This window comes from Ptychodera flava, chromosome 8 (assembly GCF_041260155.1).
Source record: "Ptychodera flava strain L36383 chromosome 8, AS_Pfla_20210202, whole genome shotgun sequence".
Classification (NCBI taxonomy): Eukaryota; Metazoa; Hemichordata; class Enteropneusta; family Ptychoderidae; genus Ptychodera; species Ptychodera flava.
In genome coordinates, this window is record NC_091935.1 from 34,786,997 (window position 1) to 34,798,153 (window position 11,157).

At 37.7% G+C, this 11,157-nt stretch overlaps 1 protein-coding gene across 1 annotated transcript; it reads left to right on the forward strand.

Moving 5' to 3' along the window:
* Positions 1-299: 299 nt before the first annotated feature.
* LOC139139159 (receptor-type tyrosine-protein phosphatase epsilon-like) lies at positions 300-11,157 on the forward strand. Its single transcript, XM_070707964.1, has 19 exons — positions 300-544; positions 965-1,070; positions 1,302-1,354; positions 1,673-2,052; positions 2,210-2,297; positions 2,792-2,868; positions 3,148-3,184; positions 3,491-3,588; positions 4,045-4,170; positions 4,959-5,107; positions 5,401-5,536; positions 6,004-6,153; positions 6,431-6,530; positions 6,848-6,927; positions 7,249-7,383; positions 7,711-7,839; positions 8,149-8,303; positions 8,641-8,776; positions 9,106-11,157. The coding sequence occupies exons 1-19, from the start codon at positions 481-483 to the stop codon at positions 9,223-9,225; spliced, it is 2,319 nt and encodes a 772-aa protein (XP_070564065.1). The 5' UTR covers positions 300-480; the 3' UTR covers positions 9,226-11,157.

An 11,157-nucleotide genomic window follows, 5' to 3' on the forward strand; every position in this document is an offset into this window, starting at 1 on the left:
GTTCCAGGCTTTGGTAGGCAGTGCGGACTACCATTCCATGGATTTTGGTAGCCCCAGAGAGAAGTTTGTAGTTTGTGAACGCAAGACTACCGCTTATATTGAGCTTTGATTATTCATGGTTACATATTTTACTAGAAATTACATGATCTCATATTTTATTGAATTTTTCATTAGATCAGGCTATGCAAGATTTTCCATTGATGCGCATTTCATATGGCAAAGAAGCGATTATCGGTGACATATTAATGTTGTCAATCTCTCTCTTCGAACTCATTCACGTGCACTTTACGCGGATGTCAGGTTGATGCTGTTGACTTGGAGGCTGATATCCTACAATGTGATTCAGTAACGTCGTACACTGTTCATCACAGAGAAAATGGTACAGGGGAACATTATGGAGCCAAGATAGCTGACCCAACAGAGACCAGCGCTACTATATACAATCTTCAAAGTAGTACAGCGTACGAAATAAGCGTCACCATGGAAAACAGTGTTGGGAGTGGTCCTTTTAGCGATTCATTGCTCACTACAACGTTCGATAAGTGTAAGTGAAAAATTCTACACAGATATGTTTTAAAATGATATCTTCTCAAGAAAATACTTTTTCATCTGTTGATATTATAAGGTTTTTGGTAATTATTCTTCAGCGGGTAGAAATGTTGTGGGTCAGTCCTGAGTCGGTTAACATACAATTTTACTATGTTATTTTATATCAACCACACTGTAAAATACCATTCTGTGTCTGCCAAGGTAATGTGAAAGCAAAGTATTGTACTTGTGCCCTTATATCTTTTCGTATATGCCATCCATAGCACTGTCCATAATGCATCTTTTATTAAATGTGACGATGTGAAACTCTGTAGACTTGGGCAAGCATGCAGTGTGATACTTGTATCATCGTACGACCACATGTCTACTCGTTATAAATAATATAACGCTTTGGCATATCCTTTGATATCAACAGCGGAATCCGGGACAGCTACGACTGCGATTATAGTGTCCGCCGTTTGTTCCTCTCTTGCCATCGGTCTGCTGATCTTGATACTTCTTCTTTGCTATTTTTCAAGACGGTGAGTACTTGCTATTCTTCGTCAAGAACGTCATGATAAACGTGCCGCTGTGGTCAAGAAAAACTATGGGATCACGGTTCCTTTGCTAAGTTTAAACATTTCAGATCTGTCAACATTGCAGACCCATCAGTCGTCGGGGCTTGAAAACGTGTCATTGAAGCAATCGACATAAAGTATGTGAATTTATTCCTAGCAAAGTTTACTATACTTTTCGCACGTTTCGTCTTCCAGCAAAAATAAACCCCCGAAAGAAACAGCCCCGCTGAACTATGCAGATGTACCAGGTATGTCGCTAACACTTATAGTCGTTTAATAAATTCTTTTGCATATCCAATGTGCAATAATTTATGCTTCACGTATCTCTGACGTCTCATTAACATTAGCCTCTAAGACGGCATAGGTCATGCTAGCCAATGAAAGCCGATAACATTGATTTCAGTGCATCTTCACAGCATTGTTGCCGTGTATAACTGTTTTAGTGTCCTTTAAATGGCCAGCACTGAGAGTCGAACATTGAAAATGTATTTTTAGTTGACGAAGAAGCCACAGCCAAACTTTTTGTTCATTTGTATATTAACTTCTCTCGTTCATTCCTTTTGAAGATCCAAGTCCCTACGCTGTCCCAAATGCTGACAAACACTCGACGCCACAGTATGAAAACGCGTCAGCCTTGGGACTCAACCAGGCGCGTCAGGACTCTCATTCCAACTCTGTCGGTCTGTATGCTAACGTGCAATTTGAAAGAAAGGCTGTTCTTCCTCGATCATCAAGCATAGGATCACCGCCACCTCGACCGTTAAGCAAGGGGTCACCCCCACCTCGATCTATGACCGTTGTGTCATCTAAAGTCGTTTCAGAAATCAGTAAGACAGCAGATGGCTATTCACACTTGAAACCGATAAAAGTTGTTGATTTGGTGGATTATATAAAATGGAAGAAAAAATCAAATGAAGACAAAAATACCTTTAAGGAAGAATATAAGGTGAGAGACGTAGCAGTGCTGTCTTATTGTGTGTGTCTGTTTCTATGTCGCAGAAATATATTTTACATAGTTACCCGCCACTATGAACTTAATGTCTGCGAAAAATATTTTACTCTAAGTGGAACCTTGTAATTCATTGACCCTTGTGGTTTTCCAGCTCCTACCAAAAGGCCAAACTGCGGCATGGAATGCCTCTCAAACGGCTGTGAACAGACCGAAGAATCGATTCAAGAACATCTGTGCTTGTAAGTGTTATAAAATTTGTTTTCATTTTGTAGAAGCGATGTGAATACCTTACAAAAACAAATATTAGATTTTTATCTTGCAGATGTATTGCTTGGTCTTGATCGTATCCACTTCATTCATCTTCCCTAATCTACTCCATACCTTGCAATGCGACCGAAGACTATGCTATGCCATGCTATGCTATGTGCTATGCTATGCTCTGCTATCCAATGTACGGTGCTTATAAGTAAAAATTAATCCTCAGGTAATACATCAATGAAAGACAAACATTAACATTGTCTTTAGGAACAATGTGCATCACGTCAGACCTTGATGACGACAACTGGGGTTCACTTTGGGATCGTTAGGAAGTACAAAATGTTATATAGCGATCCATTTGGTTGCAAACGTTGCGGAAATTGATATCTCTCCTTGGGATGTATTACGTGTAATTACTGATAGTTACACGCAAGTCAATTTGATAATTATTGTTTTCCTTGCATACTTTGTACAGATGACCACTCACGTGTCGTCCTTCAGAAGCAAGGTGATGATCCAAACTCAGACTATATCAACGCCAATTACATCAGTGTAAGATGAATTTGAATTTAAAGAACTCTGGTCAGATATTTAGTGTATATAGAACAACAATACAGATTTGCAACACTATTGTTTTTAAAACCATGTATCACGGTAATTGCTCATTTTGTAGAAAATTCGTCATTTTACATATCATTTTCATCACATGTAACAATGAACAATTCACATGAGAGGACAACTAGATTGTGTTGTATGTGTGAGTTTATGCTTGTCATGTCTGTGCAATGTCGTATATTCGTTTTGAAAATTTTCACTTTTCTGACCTAACAGGGATACAAGAAGACCAAGGCTTACATTGCAACACAGGGTAATCATTGTTTTCTTTCTGTATCGTCACAATGTTCGAGAACTACACAACTGATACAGAAATGTATGAATTGACAAACGTATACAGATAGACTTACATGGATACACAGATATTGAAGTTCGATAACAATGCATGTGTTTCAATTGCTAGTCATATCCTGCATGCACACATACTGTGACATTTAGCTAACTTATATCAACTGACAAGAAATCAAACTTGGTGTAAATGTACTGGAACTTCTTAGTAGTCGCATTTAAGTCTAAGTTTTTTCTGACGTGCAAAGTGTTTTTGTATCATTGAACTCAGGTCCAAAGAAGCACACCGTGGACGACCTTTGGAGAATGATTTGGGAAGAAAACTGTATGTCAATATTGATGGCAACCAAGTGTATGGAAAACAATAAGGTTGGGTTGTCAATTATGGAAATTTGTGCTTGTCATTACCTTGATGCGAGAGATTTGAAGAATCAGTACCTTCTTAGTACTACAGAACACAATTGCTGGCTGTAGATGCGATTAATCGAATGAAAGATCACGATTATATCATTCATGGTCACGGCAAAATGTATTTCGGGCTTTTAAAAAATATTCTGAATGTACCATACGGATAGACTCAACGTTCTGCTCAAAGCAAAGGGCAGGAAGCGTCGACCTTGAGAAGACTCGTTTAACATAAGCAAAACAAGTCACAGTTGTGGTTTTTTAAAACAACAGAGCATCGTGATTCTCTGCTCGGTACCTCTATTTTTCTGTCGCAAAGCACAAATACTAAATTTTCCGCATTGTCTTATAGTATTTCGATGACTACCTGAAGCAGATCTTTGATTATCTATTTAAAAAGGATGTCTTTGTCTTATATAGGAGAAATGTATACAATATTGGCCAAAAAGGGATGAGGAACCAATCACATATGGAAACTTGTGTGTGAAAAATGTTCGTGAAGAAGTCTTCAACGATTGGGTCATCAGAAAATTCCATTTGAAAAATGTACGAGAAACTTTCACTCATTTCAGGAAATAATGCAATTAAACATAATTTTAAAGGGAATGTATTAATATTAACATTATTAGACTTAATCTTTCATTTTTAATTTTTTTACAAGTATTGGATATTTGTCATGTTCCAGCAGCAATTCCATGTTGAATGTTCACTGTTTCGATGTCCATGTTATGTCTTGTTTGTCGAACTTTCAGAACTATGCCAGTTCTATGTCAACCTCCATCAATTCCAACTAGGATTTACGTATGGATTTGGAAATCAGTCATGAAATTTGCTAAGCGAAACAGTCAAGGCAAAACAACATATCCCAATCGTTACCCTCCTCATACAGCTACCATGGGTTCATGATATAGTCTAAGGGCACTTAACGAGGTAATTGCCCCACAGGGAGCTCAGTTTCATTTGAAAGAACATCTAATCATTTGCCCCTTATTGCGCGTGTTAAAGGTATACTGTCACCTGTTCAAATTTTGCCACAGTTACCATGGAAAGAGGAAATCTAACCAATCACAGATTTTAAGCGGGTGGCCGCTTTTTAAAAACAGCGCCCTCACATGGGCATTTTGAATATCAAGAGACGCCCATTTGACCATATATGGGCATATTTAGATTACAGTTGACCGTATACCTTTAACCCTTCCAGGGATAACATGTGAATGCTGCAATATGACGCTTTTCTGAACACACGCCATACAGCGAATGGCTTAAATGTAAGTGCATTTTTGCTCCCTGTCTCACCTTCCACCTGACACTTACTGTGACTTTTTGTCCCAAAGGAGAATGAAGGCAAGACCAGAGAAATCAGGCATTTTCAATTCACCTCATGGCCTGACATGAAAGTGCCCCAGTATCCATCAGCCGTACTCGCCTTTTTGAGAAATGTCAACAAGTATACGCGGTCCGGTCCATTGATCATTCATTGCAGGTAAGAAATGTAAATTTACGTACTAGATAGCGCCACGTCTTTCCGATTGGTCTACTCACATCATAGGAAAAACAAACCTAACCATGTTATTGGTCATGCACAAAAATCTCAACGTCATTAAAACTCTCCGAGTGAACGATTGCAATTTTAACACATACCCATCTGGCATTTAGTTGTGTACGGATTCGGTCAACAGAAATTGTATTTGCAATTTTTCATCATCCAGTATATGGTACAAGCTATTACAAGTATGTGACAGACCTACCTTACATACGTTGTATTTTCCCACGTAGTGCTGGAGTCGGTCGCACGGGAACTTTTATTACAATCGATGCCATGTTACAAATGGCCGAAGCTGAGGAGCAAGTCGACATCTTCAATTTCGTGCTGCAAGGAAGACGGGAAAGGATAAACTTTGTGCAAACAGCAGTAAGATTCATTATTCTGTACATCTACCTTGCTATCGCATCTCCGTGTCTTGTTCTGATTCATGCGTTCGAGTACAACGCCAGCGCTAGTAATATCTCAGACGTATCTAAATATGGCCATCATGGGTAAAAAACCTGCCCTCACGCTCTTAACGTATCCGTAAACCCTTTTGGGTCAAATATTTCGTGATAGAATGCACGTCATCTGTGCTTGGATCATATGTGCAATTAACTAACAATCGCAAGTAAACAAACCCACTGGGACACTAAATGTTCAATAGTCCATAAACAACAATTGCTGTGGGGTTTTTACAATTGCGCATATGATATTTTTCTACGCTGAATTTTGGTTTTAGTACGAAAATTGATTTCAAAGAAATGTGTTGTAAAGACTGTTTGCTTTCCTTTCAGACTGGGATACTTTAGCCTAGATTAATTCTTTATATCTGGCATTGTGGATCGTTTCAGGAGCAATACGAGTTTATCTACAGTGCAGTCCTCGAGGCAACACTGTGCGGTATTACCGCGATACCGACTCATGATCTGAGACAGAAACTCCACAAAATGAAACAAAAAGATGCTCTGACGGAAAGGTCTGCCTTGGAAATTGAGTTTGATGTAAGTGCCTTAACGAAGTCGCAAAAAGTACAAAACAAGATGATAGAAATAAAACAACACAATTACAAATCCACAGACACATTTCTTGTGGCTTTATGTCTCTGCATGCTATAAACATCTGACTATTTAGTACACTTTCTTCTAAAGAGACCGATAGAACATGGGATCATGGGATGATAATGCTATTTTTGAACATGATGACTCTGTCCCGTATCTTCTCTATCTATCACAATGATTCCAAGGTATTAATGTTACAATCTTTGTCTACTCTGCATAGAATCTTGCAAAACTTTGCCACGAGCCGTCTCAAGATACTTGTAATGTTGGCCAGAGGAGTGAAAATGAAAACAAGAACAGGTATCCACACATCGTACCCAGTAAGTTTGCTTTGTCGTAACTTGTTAATCACTAACTACTTATACTACAGGCTGTAGGATTACAAAGGTTAAATGTACTTCAAAACATTACAATCACTCACCTTGAAATGTTTATTTAAATTTCAACCGTGTTCATAGTCGACAAGTAAACATGCACATAACTGCACATACAAATGTGCGAACCCTCGTTTACCAACATAATTCACATAATATTGAATCAAAGTGTAAAACTGCATTCCATATTCTTGATATTTTGATGAAACAAACGTGATTCCAATGCATATTTTAAAATCATGTACGATTGTATCAATCTGTAGTTGATAAATGCAGACCGATACTGATGACTCGTTTAGAGAACGAAGATGCCACAGACTATATCAATGCTTCATACGTAACAGTAAGTTCCCCAAAATCACTTTATCCTGAAGTTTATGATACCAATCATCGCTAATAGAACTAATATATGGATTATATGAATGTTGAATAATGGGATACATTCCATTATGTCTTAAAATATTAGGGCTCGAAGATAACACAAAAGTTCACACCAATCGTCAACTGAAGTCTGTTTTATGACCACATATAATTCAAGTTGTCTTCTATTGTAAGAACGTGACATCTTCTCTACTTTATTATTGAAATTGTTTTGAATAATAACTCTCTCTCTCTCTCTCTCTCTCTCTCTCTCTCTCTCTCTCTCTCTCTCTCTCTCTCTCAGTCTTATAAACGAACTGATGCATTCCTAGCGACCCAGATGCCAATGGAGCACACCATTATTGATTTCTGGAGAATGGTGCATGATTACAAGACTGGTACAATTATCATGCTAAACGACATGGAAACGGATGATATGGTAAGAACTTTATCCCAAATGACAATGATCACCCCCCCCTCGCCAAAGAATTCGAAGCTCTAGAACCTGGTCGCTGAGTGAAGGTGAATGAAAATTTATCCGCCTGCCAGGTGATAACTCGCTTATAAGTTAAGATCAGGTTTTTGCAGAAACACATTTGCTGGCAGCTGCAGTACTGCAGCTCGAGGTTTTGTCTAGGTATTTAGGTCGGATGGCAAAATTAGATTTTGCCGTCCGACCCGAATAGCCAGGTAAAACCTCGAGCTACAGTACTGCAGCTACTTTGCTGGCTGCCCTTGGTTAAACCTTCTTCTTTATCTTCTTCAGAAAAGAGGGAAGTATTGGTCAGATGAGGAGGTGCTCCATTTCGACCCATTCATCATCGAGGTCAAATCAACTGAAGTGTACGATGCTATGAATGTTAGAACAATTCTTTTAACACATTCAGCAAAGGCGGTAAGTCTGGAGGGCTACCGCCAGTGCTGGTCCATAGCTTTGATATCCAATTACAACTTCAATACACACTGAAAACTGGGCAAACAATTTACCATACTTATTCATTAGCTATTTGACCGAGAAATCGCGAATATTTTGAAACTTATAGCTAGCACTTTACGTGGACAATGAGCATAGTCAGACGGCCTGTAGTATTGTGAATAGTGAAGAAATTTGATTGCGGATTCTTTTTAATCGTGTAGACCTCTGTCTATAGAAATGGGGATCTAAAAAATCTGGACACTGATATCGCTACCATTTGGTCAACAGGGTCCGGGAGCCGTACGTGAAATCAAACAGGTACAAGTCAACTGGCCTGCTGCACAGGACATTCCACCTTCCGTATCCGTTATGATAGACTTGATTGGATTGGTTGAGAAAGCTCAGCAGCAGTCTGGTGATAACGTCATCACAGTTCATTGCAGGTAAATCATTTACTTCATACAATGTACATTTGAGTCCATCTATATAATTCCATTGTTTGACTGTAAACGTATGAGACTTTAGATGCAATAACGACTCTGGACTTTAAACACCGTGATGTCACTTTGATACACATGTCGAACAAGAAGTAGCTATTACTAGTAGTATATAATGCTCAAACTCAGTGCAAGCCACTGCGTCCAAGCAAGTGGCAGTTAACATTGCAAAACACTAGTACACAGTTTTTGTCTCTTTGTTAGGCGTTGTTTATCAAACAGTAACTTAGACGTTTTACGTCAAACTATCTTAGTGAGACTAAAACACATTTTAATTCGACAGTAATGGTATTGGGAGAAGTGGAGTCTTCTGCGCTCTTTTTGCGGTCTTTGAGAGGATTAAAGTTGAACACACGGTTGACGTATTTCAAGCTGTTAAAATGTTGAGAAACAGCAGACCAGGGATGGTTGAAACTCTGGTGAGTCAACAACATACACCTCAAAGACGTTCGGCTGAAAAGACCTATCATGATTTTGTTGGTCCTTTACTCCTACATTTTTTAAACACAATGCTTAACGTCAAACTCGAAGTGTGTGATTTAAAATTCTCTTCTTTGTGATATCATCATTGAATGTAATTTCTCGCAACTGAACAATTATGTCTGCATTATAGTGATCTTCATGTTTGTATATCAAAACTAAAAGAAACACCCCTTGTAAAAAGTTGAACTGTATTTCACCTGAATTGGACCCCGGAATTTACATTCTTACTGATACTTCATGTTTATCTTCTTATCTGTCTTAACAGGCACAGTACCAGTACTGCTATGACGTCAGTCTTTGCTATCTGGATTCATTCTTAGAGTATTCCAACTTTGAAAGCTCAAAACAGACAATTAGCTTGGACCCAGTGTACGACGCTGTCTGAGTGAAACACTTCGTAGCAGCTGGGTACACTCAGAAAACTGTCTGCGGTATAATTATTAAGGAAGGTTCTGTTTTTACATATGTTTTGTACGGCAGGGCGGTGCTATATATTGCTGTGTGCCGGTATATTTCTGTAGCGTACATTACAAAGAAGGTCGATATTATCACTGCTACTTAACTGGCATGTGATGTAAAGTGCAATTATATGTACGTTGCTGCTTGCATTTCACGATATGCTCATCCAATGAGTGCCAGTGGGTACAAATATCAAATGTGCAATTGTTGAAGTATGTTTAAACGTCAATAGAATATACAGATATCCATTGTAAAACAACTAATAGAATACAAAAGTCTGCCAAGATGTTCATTCGAAGGCGTGAATCATGATGGTTGCGAACTTTCAGGCAAGCACTTTCCTTTTACAGAATAATTTCGGTAATGAAACACAAGTAATCGGAGCAAGTTAGCTTCATTCGTGCACTGTAGGTGATAAAAGTTAAAATCTCTGGCGTGAGGCATAAAGCCACCGATACTTATTAATGACATCTGGACCATTGAAACCCTGCTTAAGTGTAAGCCTTATAAACCACCCAGTGACCATGTAAGGTGAAACTGGTCCATGACATGTTTGGAGGAATGACTTGACAATGATCGTTAATTGTTTGCCTTATATGGGCACTTTTACTACACATTTCGATCAATCCTTTCGCAATTTCTCATACGAAAACCACAAATCTACACTTTCTGTATAATCAGATGTCATTTTACGACAGGTATTTTTTATTACAGGGTACCCAAATTTATAAACTATCTTAATGTTACAAGTCAATATTGTATTAATGTATTAAAGAAATTCAATTCAGAACAGATACTTGTGGAGAGATCTACAACAAAACCATGGATAAAGTCTTTTGTGACAAAATGGAAAGCTGTTTACTCAGAATTATTCTTTTAAAAGGTGAACATACTCAATACTATATACAGTAAATTATATTTTTGTCTCCTTATAAGAATGGCCAAAGTCCATTTAAGTCGATTTTTTCTGGTAAGAAAGCTTAAAACATTGTTATAATTTTTTGCCTTAAATCGGCATTTTTAAATCAAATTTTAACCGAACTTTTTGCATTCAATTTGGTTTTATACGATTAACGCGCATATTCATTCTTTGAAGGATTGTATGTCAGTAGCCTTTTTGCTGATTAGATGCCAGTATTGCATTACTTTGATGACGATAAATGAAATTAACAATAGATGCGGATTGTAATCTTCATAGCAAAAGCAGCTATATAGTCATAATTTGTGTGAAAGGTATCTATTCAGAATAGTATTTTTATTTAAATAAGTACTCTATCATAACAACTAATATAATTGTAAGAATGCGACAATCTACGCTTTATGTCTACTGGTAAGGAAAATTCAAATATTGAGTACATACTAAGATTTTAATGTAATGAACAAGAAACTTACGGTAAGAATTGTTGTAAGTGTCAGTTTTACAAAATTGGTGTACACCAAGATATGAAGCTACATGTTGTTTTGCATACTCTTTTGTCACTATACTATGTACAAGGTACTGTTGAAAATGTGAGCCTACTCGCATGATTTCGTAAAAAACAAGAGACTTGCAATTTGCGAGAAATGTTACTATCTTTTTGTATTATTATATTTCATCTTGTGTGTATTAAAACGTCTGGCAATTTTTTTAAGAAGATGAAGAGGGCTATATCGGTAATAAGGTAGAATCTAGCAATTTGACTTTTACCCTGCTGTGGCACATGGTAAAAAGTGACACAGTTTCTTGTATATTCAAGAAATGCATGCTTATCAGGAACCAGCTACTCTATAATCTATTGACCTGTACATTTTGACAATGACCCATAGATTATATTTGATTTGTATCATTCACTAACGCCAGTTCCTGGTTGACTTTCAC

What these genes read in the sequence shown, in the direction of transcription:
- LOC139139159 (XM_070707964.1), top strand. Translation starts at nt 481, where the DNA reads ATGGAAAACAGTGTTGGGAGTGGTCCTTTTAGCGATTCATTGCTCACT. An exon ending in CACTACAACGTTCGATAAGT is followed by an intron (nt 545 to 964) that starts GTAAGTGAAAAA and finishes TGATATCAACAG; the next exon opens with CGGAATCCGGGACAGCTACG. An exon ending in CCATTGATCATTCATTGCAG is followed by an intron (nt 5,108 to 5,400) that starts GTAAGAAATGTA and finishes TTTCCCACGTAG; the next exon opens with TGCTGGAGTCGGTCGCACGG.